At 45.2% G+C, this 21938-nt stretch overlaps 2 protein-coding genes and 1 long non-coding RNA gene across 3 annotated transcripts; 1 reads left to right on the top strand and 2 right to left on the bottom strand.

Annotated features, from left to right (window-relative positions):
- Positions 1-5098: 5098 nt before the first annotated feature.
- LOC116441875 (gallinacin-2-like) lies at positions 5099-8221 on the bottom strand. The gene is made up of 4 exons (XM_032104269.1): positions 8134-8221; positions 6583-6664; positions 6175-6295; positions 5099-5336 (listed from the first exon to the last, which is right to left on the bottom strand). Exons 2-4 carry the CDS (start codon positions 6638-6640, stop codon positions 5288-5290), a joined length of 228 nt encoding a protein of 75 aa, XP_031960160.1. The 5' UTR covers positions 6641-6664; positions 8134-8221; the 3' UTR covers positions 5099-5287.
- A 6484-nt stretch (positions 8222-14705) lies between these two features.
- On the top strand, positions 14706-21560 carry LOC116441978 (gallinacin-8-like). Its single transcript, XM_032104481.1, has 4 exons — positions 14706-14814; positions 18998-19088; positions 19552-19685; positions 21041-21560. The coding sequence occupies exons 1-4, from the start codon at positions 14734-14736 to the stop codon at positions 21047-21049; spliced, it is 315 nt and encodes a 104-aa protein (XP_031960372.1). The 5' UTR covers positions 14706-14733; the 3' UTR covers positions 21050-21560.
- Positions 16039-16567, bottom strand: LOC116441979. Its single transcript, XR_004239323.1, has 2 exons — positions 16479-16567; positions 16039-16405 (listed from the first exon to the last, which is right to left on the bottom strand). It is a non-coding gene; the product is annotated as an uncharacterized LOC116441979 (long non-coding RNA).
- Positions 21561-21938: the final 378 nt, after the last annotated feature.

Genomic DNA, 21938 nt, shown 5'->3' with positions numbered 1-21938 from the left:
TATGGAAAACAAGTTTGGACACTGCAAGAACACCTTGCTAGACAAGAGGTCTGTGCAGCTGGCATGTCAGGGGGATAAACAGGGTTTTCTCTCGTGGCTCTTCAGGTAAAGTGAGAGCAACAGCAGGATAGATGGTAAGTTCTGTAGCCCAGGTGATCCAAAAAACCAGTATCCCCTGCAAATGCCAAGCAAGGTGAAGAAATACAAGATGATGCAGTCACTGCTTGTGAATCCAGTGTGTTTGATGCCAGCCATGCCACTGAGAGAAGTGACAGTGGTTGCTGGGCAGGAGGGGCTGTGCCCTGTGCCCAGTTTGGCAGCTGCCTCTCCAGGTGTTTGGCAGAGCAATCTGGTCCCCCCAGGCTGCAGGGGCTGAGCTGCTGGGGATTTGGCAGTGGAACCTGGCATCTCAACCTTTTCTCCTGCACAGCCCTGAGATGTGAAGGCACAGTGACAAGGTGACAATCCCCAAAAATGCAGGAGATGGACTCTGCATGCTGAGCAGAAGCAGAGGCACCACCTGCCCACATTAGTGAGGGTGGGTTTTACTGGGAGTGTTTCTTGAAGGGACTCAGAAAAAGTTCCACCCTGTGCCAGAGCAGCAGGGTGGTGCTGGTTTCCAGTGAGCAGGGTCTGTGTGGCTGTGTCCCTGCGTGTCTGTGTCCCTGGATGTGTCCAGCAAACGGCAGCACCGCAGGGTCCTTACACAAGGCAGGATGACGCAAGGCCCTGGCTTGGGAATCCTTCTCAGAGGTGTCAGAAGAGGGAACCAAGGCCTCCTTTTCTCTGGTGCAGGGGGAGAATCAGGAAAAGGAACTTTTGGGCTACGGGTGGCTCCAGCCCGTCCTCTGTGCCCTCCTCCTGATGCTGCAGGGAGCAGCAGGTAAGATAATAATGAATTGAATGCACGGACACAGGGAGGATTTAAGTGATGCTACAGGGAAGCTGTGCTGTGGCTACCGAGTGTTCCATACAGACATAATGCAGAGGAGAGAAGACAAAGCAAAGCTTTTGGTTCAGGTATTTATTTTATCCCTATCAATCTCATGAGTCACATGTGAGTTCTCCTGGTGGCTGTGCCATGCTCCCTGAGGTTCTTCACTGCCATCCCTTTAAGGAATGGTTCCTGCCGCAGGTTTTGCAGCTGGGACAGGAGCTGGGACCTTGTAACCAAGGTGTGGCTATTTTAGGGATGAGGTTTTGCCCCTATCTCCACAGTTCCTAGCCCGTGTCTTTCTGGCATGGGAGTTTGGTCCTGAGAAAAGAACGATATCTGGGCCTATAAACACCGGGACAAAGTTCCTGCTCCCCCAGAGGGAGCGTGTGCAGGGCAGCTCCAGCACAGGCACCCCACACAGCCTGGCCCAGCAGGCACTGCCAGGCTCAGCATCCCCAAACACGGCCAGGCAGCAGCATCCCCAGGGACACACGCTGCTCACCGCCAGCACCATCCCCAGGGCCTTGTGCTGCCACCAAGCCAGTACCACCCCCAGAGGCAGCAGGCACAGCACCCCTCCGGCAGCAGCACACGCACACACGGCCCAGCCCTGCAATGCCAACGTGCTCCAAGTCTTTATTCAAGCCGCGAAAAGCAGCCCCTGCCCCAGAGACACCGGCGCTGGCAGCAGAGGGCTCCAGCCCAGCAGCGCCCAGCAGGAGCAGCTGCCACTGCTGCTGTCACCGCAGCTGGGCACGGCACAGGCAGGGACGGGAGGGGACATCAGGAGATGGGTCCAGGAGCCAGAAGCGAGGGAATGTCCTGCTTGGGAATTTCAGGGTCTCAACCCCAGATTCTGTTGAAAGAAACAAAACCAGCCCATCAGCTGCTGTAACTTGTCCTGCCACCCTCTCCCCCTGCCCTGCAATGCCCAGTGGGTGCTGCAGCAGACTCAGGCTCGGGGAGGTGAGCTGCAGTCCTTGGTGCAGACAGGTTGGACCTGGGCTATCTCAGTGCTGGCAGCCCTGGCTCCGAGTGCGTGCAGATGCAGCAAACCTGGATCATGTCCTCAGTGCTGCCCAAGGACAGGGAGTGTTTCACTCTTTGGAGTCTTGGGCAAGTCCTCTGCAGAGCCTGAATGACGCCCCTGGGGCTGGAGGAGAGTGGGGAGGCCCTGGCTGACCTGGGGCTGCTGCAGCCCCTCTTGGGGCACTTCCAATCACCTTCCCTTCCCTCCCCTCAGCTCTGCCTAGGACATGAAGGGCACTGAGCCATTTGCTGCTAATGGACCCTTAAACACCTTCTGCCATGACAGCAGCTTTTGTAATTCCAAAACTTACCTTTTGCAGCAGAAGTAAAACCTGGAACATTTTCCTGCGATGCCATAGGGGAAAGAGCAGTTCAGGAGTGAGCAGTACCCCTTTTCTTTCTGACATTGTTTCCTGTTTGTTGGACCCAAGGAGGATCCTGCAAAGTGAAAGAGGCCAAAGTGAGTATGGCTTAACTGTAAAAAATGTGTCTGGTTCCAGAGGAACCGGTGCTGGTTCTGAGTCCCTGTCTCCAATGACCTGAGAACCAAACCCAACATCTTAAACTCTCCAGTCAGAGTTCATTTTTTCTACTGCAACGTGTGCCCGTGGGCAAAGACCCAGGGAAAGAGCAGCATGAGCTGCACGAGTTGCTGTGCTGGATCCTCAGCTGCCCAGACCTTCCTCACAGCAAATCCCTCCCAAATGTTATAAATACCTGAGAAACCTGATCACCTCCCAGGACCTGGAAAACCCCACTGGCTGAGGCTCACACCTCAGCCATCTCCCCTCTGTCCCTCTCACCTGCAGCACTGTGGACCAACAGGAGGAACAAGGGGAAGAGCAGGTAGAGGATCCTCATGGCTGATGCCTGTCCTGGGTCTTCTCGGGGCTGCAGAGGGGACACATCGAGAGCCAAGCCAGGGTCAAGGATTTAGGCGAATCCTTGTTCCTGGAGAGGCCAAGCTAAATGAAGTCTTATCCAGTGCTCTCCATCCCCCAGCCAGCCCAAAGCTGGCTGCCCAAACACCCTGCACAATCCCCTCTGCCTTCCTGAGGTCAGGAAAGTCTTCCCAGCTCACTTGGGAGTGTTTATCCCTAATTCCAGAGCATTCTCAGGATTCCCAGCCAGCACATTGCCTATCCCTTTGCAGCACTGAGCCAGGAAGGAGCAGGAGGGCAGGGAAGTGTCTTGAGGGCCTGGAAGTGACCACCTAGTGACCTACCTGATGGAGGTGTCAGTCAGAGCACACCAAGGCAGAAAGGGTCTGTAACAAAGCAACCTGGAATCACTTGTGTGAGGAGTCCCGATGGGGGAGTGTCCCTGTGCCCCAACCACGCTGGATTTATAGCAGTGCTGGTGGGTGGGACAGGCCCCAGTTGCTGCTGGCACAAGTGCCCGGGGCCAACCCGAGAGTGCCCCATGTGCGTGGGGCTGCTGGGGCTGGCGCTGGTCCCTCCCTGCTGCAGGGACAGAGGCTGAGGTGCCTCCTGGGGCTGTTGCAATCGTCACCGTTGTCCCCATGCAACACCTCTTGTGACACCCGCGGCACAGCGGCAGCGGGCTGTGGGGCCAGCTGGGGAATCTTTGGGATGGGCACAGGAACTGCTGGGTGCAGCCACCAGCACCAGCCCAGGCCTGGGGGAAGCAGAATCCTTCCTTCATAGACTCATCCTGGGCTGCTTTGGGTTGGAAGGGACCTTAAATTCATCCCTTTCCACCCTCTGCCACGGGCAGGGACACCTCCCACTATCCCAGGTTGCTCCAAGCCCTGTCCAACCCGGCCTTTCACACTTCCAGGGATCCAGGGGCAGCCACAGCTTCTCTGGGTAACCTGTGCCAGGGCTTCACCACCCTCACAGCTGAGAATTTCTTCCTAATATCCAATCTAACCCTGTCCTCTATCAGTTTGAAGCCATTCTCCCTTGTCCTGTCACTCCAGGCCCTGGTCCAAAGTCTGTCTCCAGCTCTTTTTAACCTTCTTGAGGCACTGGAAGGGTGTCCAAGGTCTCCCCAGCCTCTTGTCTTCTCCAGAAGACACCCCCAGATGTGTCTTCTGGAGAAGATAACTCGGTATCTGTGGTGTATGTTTTGGTGTTTATGAGTCTGCTTTTTGAGTGAGGCACAAAATGAATAGCTCTTTTGAGCCTTCTGCTCTGTAGCTCCGTCACTGGGCAGAGTTTTGCTGCTAAGCCATTGCCCTGAGGCAAATCTGAAATATTTGTTAATGATGTGGTGTGTTTTGGAGAAAGAAAGTGGCAGGATGGAGGGATGTTCATAGGAAGTGAGAGGTGGATGAAGTTATCCAGTGAAACAGGATGGAAGCAAATGCCAATAAACGGAAGCCTGGCATCTCTGCCAAGTGCTTGATACCCAGCTGGAAATATGGAATTGGCCAGGGTGGCCTCCTTGGAAAAAGAAATCTCTAACAGTACAACCAGAGCCATTGGTTATGAACACACATGTTCATGGATCAGCACCCTGGAAGCCTTTTCCAGAGAGGGTGAGCTCAGGCTTAGCAGAGGGAAGCCATTCTAACCTCGAGTTGTGTCCAGGTGGGTGGAAAGGAGAAAACACCCAGCTCCCACCCTTTAGAGTTACCCAGGTTACCCATCTGATCCATGGGACCCCTCTGTGATGCCACCTTGAGGGGCACCTGGACAGCCTCTTTGGGAGATCTGTTTTCCTCTAAGGTCCCCAAAGGTCTGCCTGAGGTGTCCTGTGGGATCATCCCAAGTGCTCATGAGGGCAAGGGAGTCCCTCCCTGCCATGTGGTGGGATGGGGTGTGGAGCAGCAAAGCTCCCAGCAGGGTCTCTGGCAAGGAGAGTTACAGTGGGCCCTGGGCCTCCAGGTGGGGAATGAGGGGGTTTAACCATTCGTGTTTTCCCAAGAAGATTTCTGCACAGTAAAAAAAAAGGAATTTTGGCATCTGCACACATTCCCACAAAGGGAATCTGAGTTCTTCCAGCCAGCCTATCCCTTGGCACTGCAGGTTAAGGTTTGTGTAGACTTGGAGAGCTGTATGACTCAGAAAAACTCAAATTAAGGAGCACTTTGCTCCATAAATCGTTGCCCTCTGGGGATTGTGTGTCAAACCCCAGGCAGGATCATGACCCAAGTTTCAGTGCATGTTTCAGTGAGCAATACTAAGCAACAACAGTTTATTTAGGAGGGAAAGCAATGCAGAACACATTTCAATTTACTCTGTATCATAAAGCCTTTTGCATTGGAAATGAAAGGGGTGTGAGGCTTTGCAGCAGGATCCAGTGGGTTTAGGAGTAAGGAGATTCCAAGCAACCTTGTAGGTTTAGAAGAAATTTTCATTGGTCTTCAATGAATGGTTCATCAACATTTCTTAGGTCCCATGGCCTGCACAAAGGAAAAAAAATTCAGATTTTCTTTCTGCTTATATTCCCTCCCTGCTTATTCTCAGCCCATGTACATTTTCCTCTTGGACACAAATTCTTCTCAAAATAGCTGATGTCATGTGCTGTCATGCTGGGATAGCTCTGTGCAACCATACCTGTGAGTAAGGAGACTGTTTCCCTATTGTTTCAGGAAAAGCAGGGAATTAAATTGATATCCCTAGATTCTGGGGTGAATGCATTCAGTCCTGAGTGAAAATAGAAGGCTGTTTTTCATATGATAATGTATTTTTACAACACTGTCGCCCTTTTTGCACACACTTGGTGGCACTCAGAGACCTCTGGTCACCCACTCAGCACAGCAGCCCAGTTTCACAAATGCCAAAACTGGATATTTTGCTTTGACACAGGAGCTGTAGAGGGTCAAACAGAGCTGAGGCAGCACAAGGCTGACATCTCTGATGGTATTTTATCCTTCTTGCTGGAGCAGATCATTGTGAAAGAGCACTGTGGAGCTCAATTTACTGGAGTTCAAAGAATCATAGAATAAGCTGAGTTGGAAGAGACTCGCAAGGATCATTGAGCCCAACTCCTGGCCCTGCACAGGGAAACCCCAAAAACCTCACCCTGTGCCTGAGAGTGTTGTCCAAATGCTTCTTGGACAATGTGTAATGCTTGAGCCAACACAAAACACTTGACTGTCCTCATGGCATAATAGCTTTTTTTTCCTTATACCTAATTTAAAGGTATTCAAGGAACACCTTGGGGTTTAGGATACAGGCAAAATATTTAATATTTCTCTGCTAATCCTGCAGATGAGCCTTGGTGAATGCCAAACTCACGGTTTGCAGCAGGAGCGGAACCCAAAGCAACTTCCAACTTTAACCAGATGGATGGGACATCCTCCAAAGTGGCAGCTCCCTCCTTTACAGAAAAACATTTCCCTCTGGGGCAAAGACAAACCTGCAACAAGAACAAAATATTTCCTTCTCCCTCACTCTGCAGCATAGGAAATTGCAGTCAAAGCTTCTCATTCCTTGAGCTGCCTTTGTCACCAACATCCCACCTTGGCTATTTTGAAAGGCCGTGTGGCAGGTGAGGTTACAAAGAAGGTCCAGCACAAGCGCTGGGCTGATTGTTTAGTTCCTGACTGGCTTCTAGCAATTTTAAACAGAAGTGGTTAAAATGTGCTAGGAATTTTACTTCAGGTGTGCACAAAGTCATTTTCTATCATCTCTTTCCCATCTTACCTGGAGAAACCTGGAGCGCCAAGAAGAGGAGAGAAAAGAGCAGGTAAAGGATCTTCATGGCTGTGGATGGGCTCTGGCACTCCTGGGAAAACGACCAAGAAAGATGTTTGAAATACAGTCCCTGGCATCTGCAGTCTTCTGAACTACACAAACACTGTGTTAATAAAAATGACTTTTATATGAACTTTATCTTCAAGCTTTCAAAAATAACCAGTGAAACCCATAGGAAATCATGACTGTTGTGTGGGGCAAGATGTTTTCAGGACATGTGATCATTAAGTTACTTTATTAATTTGGTTACTCAGATTTCTTTTAAATTTTGCAAATAGTCCTTAGCCAGCACAGAATCATTGAATACCAGAATGGTTTGGATTGGAAGGAACCTTGAAGTTCATCCCTTTCCACCCTCCTGCCATGGGCAGGGACACCTTCCACTAGACCAAGTTGCTTCAAGCCCCATCCCACCTGGCCTTGGACACTTCCAGGGTTGCAATTATAACTTTATTTTTAACTAAATGATTTTATCTCATAAATAAACTACATTAAGCAAAATGAGGTGATGTTAGAGTCAAAATTAAAAACTTCAGGAAGAAATGAGTTCATTTTGCAATGTTAAAATTTATCAAGAAATAACAGCTGAAATCAATTTGCTTCAAATCTTCAGTCTTGGTTTAGAGGCAGCAGTTCTACAATGGAAATGTGCAACCAAATCTGTTCCCATTTAAAAAGAAAACTTGAAAAGCAAACATATGATACCTTCATTGGAAGAGTTTAAACTAATGTTAGTCTTAGCTTTATAGGATAGAAGGGCTCTTATGGATAAGGAAGTGGTAGTTAATGTTATATATCCTGGCATTTGGAATGTTCTGATCTATCACAAATCATGTTCTCTCAAGCAAGGAAGGGAAATGAGATTGTGCTAAAATGTCCTATTGCTGCAAACAGAATTGATAGAGGGTGACCCAAAGCTGCTTCAAAATTAGTATTAGAAGTTTACACAAGTTTGTATATATTTGAAAATATCAGGAGAAATAAGGAGACAAAGTTAACAATTCTGAAAATGAAATAAGGGTCTTAATGTAAAGACATAGATTAAAATATGCTATATAAAAATATATATGTTATATACTATATTGAAATATATAAATATACAATTTTATACCTCTTACGTACTGCAAATATTATATAACCATTTAAAATATATTCAAGCTATATATTTAATGGAAATATATATATATATATATATCAATCAGTATGTAGATTTCCACTAAGAGGTCACCAATTTCTTTGGTGCACAGACCTTTCTAAAGTAACCTGACGCAACCAGATTTTTATTTTCCCTTGAGAATTTTTATTAAAGCATTCTAGGTATTAGCACATATTTGAACTAATTATTCAACATGTCCAATTTTCCAAAATCTTAGGTTTACCATTTTTAGTTGCATATAAATTACAGTTAATAATGCAGAAGTTTGGGGGTTTTGTTTTGGGGTTGGGTTTTTGAGGAAAAAGAAAAAAGCTGGCATTGAAAGAAAAGAACAGAGAAGTTACCAAGTATCAGGAGAGCCCCGAAGCCAAACAAGACCTGCTCGTGGTCCCTTCCTTCCTGAGGCCTTTGGCTGTGGGGCTGAGATCCTCTTTTATAAGGTGAGTCCCAAAAGAGACTGACAAGTGCTTTCTCTTCTCAGCCATGCGTGGAACCAATCCAAAAATTGCTCTTTTTTTTTCTGGTGGCATCTAATCCAACCAGAAATCAGCTTCCTGATGATAAAATATGGTTTCTTTCCGAACCTGTTGAAGCTTTTTTCTGGAAAATCCCAGGTTATTCGTGCAATACCTCTTGTGACACTCCAGTTTGTGTAAGATATGTTAACCCACCATGGTGTGTGTCAAACATCTTGGGACATAGGTCGAACTGTCCTGCTTAGGAGCAACTTAAAACCTTGCAATACATGGCATCTGTGTGTTCCCTGCAATCCCACTTAATTTTCTCTTCTGTAAATGCAGAATGTAAGAACACAGAATGGACATATGGAACTAAAACAAATGTCCATTGGCTTCCTGGCCAGTGGCCACTGAAGATGCCTGAGTGAAACAAAATGTACTGAAATAAGGGAGTACATAATGGTTATGTCCCTGGACACCCTTCCAGTTGATGGGAAATATGTAAATTTAGGCAAATACAGTGCCAGAGGATGTCTTTGGACCCTCAGGCTCCAAAGCTCCTGATTGAGCTTTTTTCCCAGAACTCTGGTTAATTTTTGGTACTTCCGTCTTCCAGAGGACCTTCAGTTGATTATGCCAAAACCATAGTATGCCTTAGATTAAATTCTTGGCTGTGAGGGTGGTGAGACCCTGGCACAGGGTGCCCAGAGAAGCTGGGGCTGCCCCTGGATCCTTGGAAGTGTCCAAGGCCAGGTTGGACAGGGCTTGGAGCAGCCTGGGACAGTGGAAGGTGTCTCTGTCTACATCAGGGAGGTTGGGATGAAATGGTGTTTAAGGTCCCTTAGGATCCAAACCGTTCTATGTTTCTAGGATTCTAAAATATTAAATACTTTTCAGATCTTATTTTACTTTAAATCTCCCTTCCATCAACAAACAAATATTGTTTATGCAGTATTTTAACATGACATATGAAGTGCATCGTAATGGTTAGTGATACATTCACTAATTTGAATGATTGGTGTTTCTAATTGACCAGGACCTCTGCAAATGTCACCATGTCTTACATCACATTTAGTATAAAATTAAACTGAAATATTTTAATTGATGACTGATTTATCAGTGATTTATTAGTGATGTAATTTTTTCTATACGTTGACATTAAGTTCTTAAGTAGAACCATAGAGTAGTTTGAGTTGCAAGGGACTTCTGAAAGGTGAATTAATCCAAGCCCTCTGCAATGAGCAGGGACCTCTTCAACTAGATCAGGTCAGCCCAGAACTATCTCAGAGCCCTGTCCAAGTGTACAGGTACAGAGAAGTGTACAGAAATTATCTATATGCATGTGAAAACATGCCTACAAATGATTTCCCTTAAAAGCATACCCTGACACAGCTTTTTATTCTCTAGATAACTTTGTATGTGAACTGTTTCTGCAAGAGAAAAAAATGATAATTGAGTTTCTGGTGTGTCTGCCAACATCTGGCCATAAAACTGAAAAATGGAGGGAATAAAATTGCAGAAGCTGCAGTTGCTTCACCTCTTGCCAAGTGTTTGTGGTTAACTTGCCAACTGTTACTGTTACCCAACCCAATTCCTCAAGGAAACGAAGGTGCATCGTTAATTTTTATTGTCTGTAAGATCCTGTGTGCAAGTCCTATCAAGGGCTTGGCTTTAACACTGAGCATCCTTGGCACCATTTAATATAAATTCTACATGGTCACAGTCCCATCACTGCCGTCAAAATACCTCTGCCTGGACAAGGCAGAAGGAAGGGGGAAGCAGAGGAGGGATGGAGCACCTTTGACAGAACTCAGCGAGACTTTGGGTTGTGGCTCTTAGGGTGGGCAATCTTTCCATCCCCATTTGCAGCTCCTGTTCTTCTGAGCAAGGGACAATCAGACACTTCCAAACATTATGATGGGGTCAGCATTTTGTTTAATAATACAGTGCTGAAGAGCTGCTGTGCTTGAGGCAGGTGGGATGTATTATAAAGGGAAATGTCTTCACAAAGAGGCTGCAAATTGTCTGGAGGAGAAATGTCTTTCACTCTTTTTAAATTAAGGCGTTCGAGTAATATTACCAAGATCACCTTCCAGAGAGGAAGGAGGATCTTCTCTCCATCTTAGGAGTTTATGTCTAGCACAGAAGATGAGGCAATTAGGAGCAAAAATGAGAATCTCAAACTCTGCTCCTAGTAGTTTTCTCTTGAAAAAAAGTATGGACAATATTAGGGAAGTCTTTCGGTAGTGTTACCCCTGATTGAAGTGCTTCAAACTGTACACAAAATGTATTTAATAAATCTCAAGGCTTTCATGATTATGCAGTTATCTTGAGTAAATGATGAGACTAACATCTTCATGAACAAGTCTGGCTCCATCTTTTGACCTGACAGCTAATTAAAGGTACTGGGGTGCAAGGGCAGAGCCCACTCTCTTATTTGAGAACCACGCTGTGACTGGCAGTGATGTGTGTGTGATCAAATCTGCTTGGCACAGACCAGCTACTGGCTACAGGCCAGTTTCTAAAATTCAGAGAACCTCTGTAAACCAAATCAAATTCTCTAGAGAAAAATGGCAGGGGTCATCTCACCAAATTTCAGATATCCTAGAAGGAAATATCAAAGTCCAAGCTATTTTCACTGCTCTTCCTTTATGGATAACGGAAAGAAACTGTTCTATGGATTTTTTAACAGACATTTGCAATAAGATTGTTAGAAATAAATGTAAAAGTAACAGCAGGGATAGAAGAAACCCAGAAATGTTGCAGGAGGAGGTGTTTTGCAAGAGCCATGAGCACTAATTCTGCAGAACGACACAAGTGGCAGCTGTGTCTCTCACAGAGCCAGAGTTTGCTCTTCAGAGGGTTTTTTAAAATATGTTGTGACCTCTCCAAACCCACCCAGAAAGTCATTAGGAGTCCACACCATCTCGGTTTGGTAGCATACTCCACTGGGCACTGTTGTGTGAATGTTTAGCAGCTGCTTCTGAGGAGGTAACTGCCAAATCACTCTGTTGAACATCCATAACTTTTGGAAATGTGCTTTTTACTCTCTTCCTCTTTCCTTTATTTTTATGGGTTTTTTCCTGGTTTGTGTTGCTGATATAACTCAAAATGTTCCTGGTTTTCCCTTGCATAAGATCCACCCATAAGTGAAGTTTCTCAGGTGCCTCCGGGCCCTCTGAAGGAAACATCTGGAGACATCTCAGCTTTATCTACACTGCTGGGCCATGAGGGCAGGGAAAAAGAGACAGAAGCACAGATTCCAGCCCGTATTTTATTTCTCCCAGTGAGAAGGGAAGGTCCACTACGAAACTGCAATGACTGCTCCTTTTGGTCCTGAGGGCTCCTTATTTGTAGAACTGCAGAATGGTTTGGGTTGGAAGGGACCTTAAAAATCATCTCAACCCCCTACCAAGAGCAGGGACACCTTCCACTATCCCAGGTTGCTCCAGGCTCATCCATCCTGGCCTTGGACACTTTCAGGGATGGGGCAGCCACAGCTTCTCAGGACACCCTGTGTCTCACTGGGAGAATTTTCCCCTCCTTCCCTACAAAAGAATCACCCGGGGTTAAACCATATGAAATGCCACCATAACTGATTTTATTAAAGGAGAGGAAAGAAACAGTTTCCACAGTGTTGCCTGTTTCATGTTTCTGATGTTTGCTTCACTGCAAGGAAAGATTGTGGCAGCTTTTCATTGCAGCAGGAACTGGAGCCACCAGGAGTGATGGGATCAGGATGATTCCCAGAAGCTGTTCAGTAGAAGCAGGAAGGGTTTCCAAGGAGAATCCGGGGACTCTTCAGCTATACCACCCCCTGCATGGTGAAGAGGAGAGAGTTTCAGGCTACCCATCTGTAGGTTTTCTGCAGAGGTGTTCCCCCTATCTTGTGACTTCAGAGCAGAGGCTGCCATGGGATGTGAATTCCCCCTCTATGCCAGCAGGTTTGGGACTGGAGAAGTGAGACAGGTGGCAGGAGCTGTGCCTTTAAAATGCTGCTCTGGAGAAAAGATAACGAGGGTATGAGCCATTCCCACAGTGATCCCTGCATTTCTACTCACTTTTTGCAGCAGGAAAATCCATGGCTACAACTTCCAATCCAGTAATACGGGCGACGGCAAATTCCTGGGAAGCAGCGTCCGTTTTGGGCCACACAAGAATCATCCAGCCCAGGAAACACGTGTTGTCCTGCACAGCACAAAGAGAAGACTCATTTACCATGAAAGTGAGAAAAAGTGAATACATTCTTCTTTACCCCCCTCACTCCTTACCTGCAGCCCCTTGGAGCATCACGAAGAGGACAACCAGGAGCATGTGAAGGATCCTCATGGCCACAGCTGGGATGTGTCCTTACCTGCACTGAGCAGAGAGCACGAGGTTGAACAACACCGGACAGAGGATTCCCTCCTGAACAGGAGATGGGGAACTACTTAAAGAATGCGCCTGGAGACACCAAAGCCAAAACCTTTGTCCAGTGGATTTGGACAAAGCACACAGTGAAAACTTCCTCCTTTGAGATATTAGTAACTTCAAGGAATGCATCTCTAAAAAACCTGACCTAATTAGCACTGCTTTAAGCACAGATTCAAACTAGCATTTCCTGGAATAGCTCAAAATCTAAGTTATTCTGGGATTGTATGGTGTTTTGGTGCTGGTTTTCATTTTTGTTTCTTCTTTTAATTTTGATTTTACTGCAGTGAAAAAAAAGATATCCCAGACCTTTTCAGCACCAGGCAGGTTACTCTGGTACCAGCATAGGCCCACAAATTATCCCCCTTCCACATATTGAAGTACACAAAGAGTTCAGAGAATGAGCCATTTGTAAGCCTTAGGAAAGTCTAAAAAAATATATCTGTCTTTTTTCAATATTAATTAAGATGGCAACTCATTAAAAATGTTACTGCATTCAGGCAAGACGAGGCCCAAAATGCAAAGCTCAGCTGCTGTGCTGGCTGGGTGTCTGTTTCTGGAGGAAAACGGACATTTCTCCCTCTGATGCCTCAGGGGAAGGCTTCCAGGTCTCTGTTCCTCTTGGAGGTCAGCAAACCCAGCGTGCTCCTGGAAGCCCTGCAAGCAGCCACTCTGGTTCTACAGAACACATACACACAGGAGGCACTTGCTGGACTAAAGAAAAGGAAGGGGTTAATCAAAGCAGAGATTTGAGACTGATGAAAGGAAAAGAGGTTTATGAAGATGGAGAGGTGAGAGGCTCTCCAGAACCAGGCAGAGTTACCTGTGGAGGAGGCGGAGGATCACTGCCCCTTCTGTTCTCCCATGGGTGCACCAGAGCCAAACATGCCTATAAAGGGTTGGGGATGTGCCAATGCAGTCACGGGCCAATGAAAAAAAACCCTTTTCCAGCCTGTATTTTCTTTCTTCCAACGAGAAAGGAAGGTCCACTTTGAGACTGCTTTTACCACAGAGCCCCTGATCTTTGTGCAACCCGTCTTAGACCATCCAAGTTTGTGTAAGACACGTTAGACCACAGGGTGATGTAAAATTCCTGGAAACGTGCAATGAGTGCTCCTTCTGATCCTGAGGGCTCCTTGGCTGTAGAATCACGGAATGGTTTGGGCTGGAAGGGACCTTAAAGATCAACCAGTTCCACCCCCTGCCATGGGGCAGAAGGTGGGGACACCTTCCACTATCCCAGGTTGCTCCATCCAGCCTGGCCTTGAACATTTCCAGGGATCCAGGGGCAGCCACAGCTTCTCTGGGCAACCTGTGCCAGGGCCTCCCCACCCTCACAGGGAAAAATTTCCCCTCTTTCCCTAGGAAAAAATCACTGGCAATGTCATCAGCTTCCCCTGGTGATTGCTGTGGTGCTTTACAGATTTTCTGCACCAAGGAGCCAAGAGAACCAGAAACCTTGATGCCTAGGAGGGATTCCAAAACTGAGAAAGGAGGAGGACAGGAATGGGCTGTGGGAATCTATGTGGATTTTAAGAAATCTCAGCTTCGATGTCCACCCTCAGGTTACCTAAATCTAGAGTTTGTTTCCAGCTGGATAAACTCCACATGGGACAAATCATGCCTTTGCAATGCAGTCAGTGAAGCACAGATAAATATTACTGCTGCTCTAGAGGTGTAAAGCTGAATTTTTTGCTCTCTGGTTCTTCAAGCAGCACTTTTATCCTCATATTTCCAGGGCTTTGGAAGCAGCTGGCAAACCCTCTGCTTGCTTGTGCCTTCCCTGAGCTGGGGGGTCTCTGTGGTGGGAGAGGTACAATTCCCAGAGGGATCAGGGACAGCTCACTCCACATTGCTGCTTAAAACACCCAACAGCAGATGGGATTTCCAGGCAGGTTTTGGCCAAGTCAGGTCTGGGCAGTTTTCCACAGGGATGTCCAAGGCCACTGGATGGACAGCAGGGCTGTTCCCACATGGATTTCATGCCAATTTTTGCCAGGTGTGGAGGTGCTGTGAGGACAAATGTTGGGCAATCGTACCAAAGGTCTGTCATCCTTCCTGTCATTTCCACAGAGGATGCAGGAGGAAGAGGATGGCAGAGAGAAGGTGAAGAATTCTCATTGCTTCAAGTGTCTGGGGACATTCCCATTGTCCCAGGTAAGCTGAGGTGACCTATGGACACACAGGGTTTAACCCAGTGGCCCTCACACCAGCACCTAGAGTGATTTAGGGTGCTCTGGGCTGTCTGAGATCTCCTCCTGGGACTGGTGGAAAAGGGTCAGGAGAGAGGAGACCAAGCCAGGGAGAAGGGATGGGACACAGGGGCATCTCAGGTAGCACTTGTGTTAGTGTGGGCAAAGGAACTGAGACCTGGATGTTCACTGGGAAAAGTGGACTGGAAAGTCTCTGGTGTGCTGAGTGATAAAAAATCAACTGGGATTTAGAAGAGTCCTTCTACATGTCCATATTAACATTTTATATATAAATATATCTATGTTAGTGTGGATTTGCTAGGAGAGCTGTAGAGAAACAGAAGAGTAAGAAATGTCGTAATAGAATGTGTCTACATTTAAATAAACAATTACTTAAATTAATACCCTGTCTATTCCTGAGCAAATCACAGGTTACACTATCTGGATTATTCTTCTCTATTTGCATGATCTTCAGCAAAGATAAAGTATAAAAGGGTGGAATAAATAGTTCAGCCTTTGTTTCTCTTGGAATATTTATAGATTATATGCACAGGCATAATATATTTTATATAAATATATTTTTATATAAATATATATTTATATAAATATATAAATATATATATGATTGCATATGTTGTCTATATAAAAGAAGAACATGATTTTTGGGGCTCCACACAGTACCCCAGGAAAAGGGAACTGAATAAGACATTCAGCTGTCCAAATGCTTTCAGGATACAATATTAATTGATTTGCAATATTCATTCTTTAAGTGCATGTGTTTAACTGCCAAGAAACAGGTTAGATAAATGCATAACTTTTGTAATCAGGAGTGGCCAAAACAATACTTAGAGTCAATAACAATATATAGGAATTAAAATAAGAGTTAAGTTATAGTATTTAAGGTATTTAAAGGAAGTTTACCATCAATCATAAGAACAAATAAAATTAATCAGTTAAAGATCTTATCTAAATCCTGATATGTGAGCTTGGATCAGTTTTGTTCCACTTTGGGCAGGTGGCACATGCACAAAGTGGAAGAAACAGTAATTTTATCCTATTTTAAGCTCCTTTTCAGGTGGTGACCCCAAAATCTCAATTGAGAGCTCTGTGCCTCTAAGAACTCATTTATACATTTACTATTCAGAGTGTCTATTTCTGCCTGTTTACATTTCATCACTTGATTATTTAAGTTTTTGTGGTTTTTTTTTTTAAAGAACTAAATCAAAATCCAAATAATAGAAACAAAAGCTCCTCATTATAAAGCAAATATACACATTCTTTCAATTAAATTATACAGGAATGGGATTTTAAATAGCTCTCTTTTTCTGGGGAGCCTGTTCATTGCCCAGCCACCCTCTGGATGAAGAACTTTTCCTGATATCCAACTTAAACCTCCCCCAGCTCAGCTTCTTTCCGTTTCCTCGCGTCCAAAATCCATATGATTTTGAGAGCAGTGACTGGTTGCTTGTCCGTCACAGGAGTCCACAGCAGAGTGCAGAACAGGGAGGATTTTGAGTCTGGACTGTCAGAAAACATCATTCACTCTCATATCAGTGCTGGGAATCAAAAGACAGCATTAGAATTAAGGAAAAAATCCATAAACCCCCGCTGTCAGAATAATTTCCGTACCCTTGACTGAAGAAGGCTGCTGGAGGGGAGTTTCAGCTTTAGCTCTTCATTGCCATCTTCTGGGAGAGAGCCGGGTCGGTGGATGCTCTTTGAAGTACAGGAATGTTGGGGTTTTTTCCTGGTGGTATGACAATGAAAACACAACGTCTGGGCTCACAGGTGCTTTCAGGGTTCAGGTCAAACCAGTGCTGCCATCACTTTCTCTGTCCAAATGCTCTGGGGGCACATATTTGACCAAAACCTTTTTATGGAGGTTCTTTCCTTTGGCCATCTGGCAAGTGGCCGTGTGGAAGTGGATGTTTCCCTGGAATCTTAATTATTCCAACCTAATTATTTTCTGTGGGACAAGCAGAACACAGATGTGGTAAATTCACAAGAATGAAAGAGTGACCAGTAGGTCAAGGGAGGGCACTCTGCTCTCATGACATTCTACCTGGGGTCCCCCACATAAGGACATGGAGCTGCTGGAGTGAGTCCAGAGGAGGCCATGGAGCTGCTCCAAGGGCTGGAGCCCCTCTGCTCTGGAGCCAGGCTGGGAGAGCTGGGGCTGTTCACCTGGAGAAGAGAAGCATCCAGGGAGACCTCAGAGCCCCTTCCAGGGCCTAAAGGGGCTTCAGGAGAGCTGGAGAGGGACTCGGGACAAGGCATGGAGGGACAGGACACAGGAAATGGCTTCCCATTGCCAGAGGGCAGGGCTGGATGGGATATTGGGAAGGAATTGTTGGCTGTGAGGGTGGTGAGGCCCTGGCACAGGGCGCCCAGAGAAGCTGTGGCTGCCCCTGGATCCCTGGAAGCATCAAAGGCCAAGCTGGACAGGGTTTGGAGCACCCTGGGCTAGTGGAAGGTGTCCCTGCCCATGACAGGGGGTGGGACTGGATGAGCTTTAAGGTCCCTTCCAACCCAAACCATTCTGGGGTTCTATGAACACAGAGGGGTCTCACCTGGCTTTCACACAGGAGAATCATTGCAAAATCTGGGCTTCCCTAATTCAGCTGCTATGGGGCTGTGGAGGCATCTCCAGGCTCCAAAGACAGCCCTGCAGCATTAGGTCCCCCCTGGATCCCAGCCTGTGTGTCCCAGGCCACCGTTTTCCACCACCCACAAGGGATCGATGTGTTGGGCACACACCAGGGCGGTGCGAGGTGCTTTTGGGAAGAGCCAACTCATGTTCCAGGGAAAGGGGAGGGAGTTCATGAGCGGTCACCGTCTGCCATCCTCTGCTGGGAAGTGACATTTTGGCTGCTGGGAATTGGTGTGACAAGTCCATGTCCTTGGCCAGCTGGTCTGTGGCAGCTCTGTCATCCACAGAATATATAAAGCCAGTTGTTTGGGGGTGAGGCATCACTCTGTGAAGATACCCCGGAGAAGAACCAGGTAGGACACGCTGACTCCTCTCCTCAGGTCCTTTTGAGTAAGACGAAGGTGTAATTTCCACAACAGTTTCAACCAAAGAGGAGAAAACCACATAATTTTTAACAATATTTTTTGCTTCTCTAAAAAGAAATTTATCATCCGAGATGTATAATATTGCAGCTTAATTAAATCCTCATGAGCATCTGAAATGGTCAGTGCTTGGTATTTCATTAATGCATTTGGCTGATTATTGAAGTCTATGATGGTGATTCTCAATTTTTAAATTAGTTTGTATTATTTTCCAAAGGTAGCTGGAATATGCAGCAAGAAATTATAGTGGAGAGACAATTCAGGGCTGCCAGGAGGGATAGATGGCTTCTTAGATTTTCTGCAGACATTTCAAGGACTTATTATTGGCTCCTAAGCTGCAAAAATGACGATTATTTGAATAATTAAAGGTTCTGAGTGTTTATTTTCAGAGAAATTGGAAAGGTTTAAGTTATTTACACCTATCTGAAAGAAAATACATGATAATTAAATAAAATGGACATTTTAGTCATTAAGTGACTTGCTGTGAGCATGAAGTACCACACTGTATGGACTGCCAGGAAGGAAGCTGACTCCATCCCAGCCAGACCAAGCAGAGTTGCTCAAATAAAATAAAATAAATAATAAATAAATAAATAAAAATTCTAAATGGAAATAACGATGATTTTGTGGCTATGTTGCTTAAAAGTAAAGAAAGGAACCTATGGAAAGATGGCTTATATTATAAAACTTAGATAAAATTTTGAGGAAGTTAATTAAATTTCTTATATTTAAAAAAAAAATTAGCATTCAAGATGAATTGGATTCAAATATAGGAGGCTTCACTGGAGCTGGTGTATGCTGTCACTGCAGTTGAGGGATAAAAACCAGCAAAAATAATCAAATTCTTTTAAATTTTATAGTCATAAATACATTTTCTCTATCTTATGCAGTGTGCTTTCAAATTTATCTTTCCTTAAAAACTGTTATTTCTATAGATTCACTCTGGAACTTTTACTCTGTTACATAAATGCCAATTTTTATTTTAAAATTGCAGCTTATTTGTCATTAATAGTGTTTGTGCTGGGTGATGACAAATGCAGGTTAAATGTGTGACTTCTTTCTGATTTTTTTCTTAGCATCTGTTGTATTTGGTGGCACTGAATTTGGCCATGAAGATCTTTTCCCTTTTCTTTGCTGTTCTGCTCTTAATGCTCCAGGGCACTTCAGGTAAGAGCTAAATAAAATCTAGGGAAATGCAGAGGGAAATGGTGAGTATGGAAACAAAGTAGAAATAGGAAGAGAAATAAAACCAGAAAGAATAGGAATGGGAATGGGAATGAGAATGGGAATGGGAATATGAATAGGAATAGGAATAGGAAGAGAAGTAGAAATAGAAATATAGAAATAGAAATAGAAATAGAAATTTAAAAGGGGTTTAGTCCCTTTTGCCCCTGGCCAAAGTCCTGCCAGTGTGTTGGGCACAACTTAGCAGTGAACAGACTCCAACTGGATCCACTGGATGCACTGAACCCTCCCAGTCTGGAAAGAAAGGGAATTGAATGGTGTGGAAGAGTCCAGCCTGCAGGAAAACTTCAACACTGCTGCCATGCTGTGACCTGGATTGTTCTTAGTCTTCTTTGGGAAGGAAAATCACAATTCTGGGTTGTTGATTTTTTTTAATTCTGCCCAGGTTTCCTGCGTGCCCCCAGCACTGAGGTGCAGTGCAGACAGGCTGGGGGAGTCTGTTCCAGTGACCGCTGCCCCCCACCCCACACGAGACCCTTCGGGCACTGCCAGCAGGGAATTCCCTGCTGTAGGACCGTGGTGAGTCAGGGATGTGATGGGTCACACACCCACAGAAGGGCTTGGGTTGGAAGGGACCTTTCAAGGTAATCTATTCCACCCCCATTATCATGGACACCTTCAACAAGATCCAGTTGCTCCAAGCCCTGTCCAACCTGGCCTTGAATATTTCCAGGGATTTCTTGGGGTTTGTTACTCATTTATTACTCATTTTTGTACATCCAGTCTGTCCTTCAGATCAAAACTCCTCCAGCACAAGCAGGCAAAGAGCAGAGACTCTGCACACTCAGATACAGCATTTCCTGAGGATTTCCTCACTGCTTCCCTCTGCAGCATTAATGATGCAGCTCAAGTGCCTTGTGGGAAAGATCACAGTGAAACCTCTTTGGCAGAGACTGTTAATTAGCCAGAAATGAACTCTTCTTGCTGCTGTTCCCATTAGCTGGTTCAAGCTGCTCATAATGAGTATCACTGGCTTCAAAGGACACATCTTGATGTCCACACTGTCCTGAGACCTGGGATTTTTGGGTCAGATTCATGGGAAACCTCCATATTTCACCTCACAAAGGCTGCCTGCTCTCATAGTTGGAAGAAGAGCATGAAAGTCATGTTCTTCTTCCAGGTTTTTTACTCCAGTTCCATAAATTTCCTCTTCCAGACAAACCAAAATATTTGATGAACCTGGTCTAGTAAATGGTCTCCCTGCCCACGGCAGGAGGTTGGAACTAGGTGGTCTTTAAGGTCCCTTCAAACCAAAACCATTCTATAATTCTATGAATAATTTATTCTTTTTCCTCTCAAATTCCTTACTGTAATCCTAAAATTCACCCTATGTCTTTATTCCAATACGAAACTGCAGCAACAAATATCCCTGAATATTTACACTCAGCCTCCACTGATTCTAACATTTCATTTTCTGGTTTTTTTTTTTTGCTGTAAAGTGCTGGAGACACTTTTATTTTTGGAGGCTCTTACTTAAATTTTGTTCAATATTGGTAGCAAGAGATGTTAAAAACAAAACATGAGCAGCAGAAATTCCTTTCTATACCAGAGATTCCAAGATGGGTAGGAGGCTTCAGGTACAGAGATTGGTCAATTCACTAAGTAAAAATAGAAATTAAGTAAAATTAATTAATTTATTTTATTTACTTAAAATTTATTAAAGTAAAATTTATTAAGTAAAATAGAAAAGCAATTTATTATTATGATTCAGCAGTGGTAGGACTGTGAATATCCTGGTAAGCATTGAAGAGTTGGATCCAGGAATCAGCCCTTAGTGCTCATTCAATCCCTTCTGTGCATTTTATTTAAATCCTTTCCTGGTTGTAAGCACAAAATCTGAAAGTTTCTTCCCTTTTTTTTTTTTTTTTTTGCAGTATGATTAGTGACCACTGACATCTCAGATGGGCTAAGCAGAGCTTCTGGCAATTTAAGGGATGCATCATCCCACTGGAAGATCTGGAATTCTAAGCGGAAAACATGCATTTGACACGTACAGGCACACACCACAACATGAACAACAGAAAGAGAGCAAACCCCTCCACAAACAGCCTTAATGACCTGAAGAAACTCCAAAGCAGTTCTTGAACCACCCAGAAAAGACCAATATTTCTCATTTTTTAGAAAGTTTTGTTGTTGGAATCATATTGTGTTAACCAACACCTATCCAAGAGAGGTCACCACCATGCAGGAGTGTGTGCCCATGAGAAGATGCAGAACAAGTTCTTCCTTTGGCCCTCAGAACAGCTATTCTCTACTTTATTTTCCTTTTAGAGTTAGCAATAACATGAGTAACCCTGGAAAACAAAGTTCCCAGGGCACACTGAATGCTCAGCTCGAGTGTTTGTATTTCACAGGTTACACATCTCAATAAATTGCAGGAAACTTGTCCTGGGAGACTTGTGTTTGATCCTTATTCCTGTGAGGTATGACCTCCTTATCCCTGTGAGGAATTGTCTTGCTGTGTGTTTTTGCTGGAGGGTCTCACTTGGAGTCAGTGTGAGATGTGTCTTGTGGTAAACTTATCCGAGAAAAGGGCAGGAAAAGAAACCCATGGGGTGACAGGAATATGGCCTGGTCCTATTCACTACTAATTTGGTCAGGAATAGCTTCAAGGCCAAGCTGGATGGGGCTTGAAGAAACCTGGGATAGTGGAAGGTGTCCCTGCCCATGGCTGAGGTGGAACTGGATGAGCTTTAAGGTCCCTTCCCACCCAAACAATTCCATGATTCTGTGATTCTCCAAACCCACTGTGATTAGGCTGGTGGGAAGCTG

This window comes from Corvus moneduloides, chromosome 3, assembly GCF_009650955.1.
Source record: "Corvus moneduloides isolate bCorMon1 chromosome 3, bCorMon1.pri, whole genome shotgun sequence".
Lineage (NCBI taxonomy): Eukaryota > Metazoa > Chordata > Aves > Passeriformes > Corvidae > Corvus > Corvus moneduloides.
This window is presented reverse-complemented; position numbering and strand designations above follow the sequence as displayed.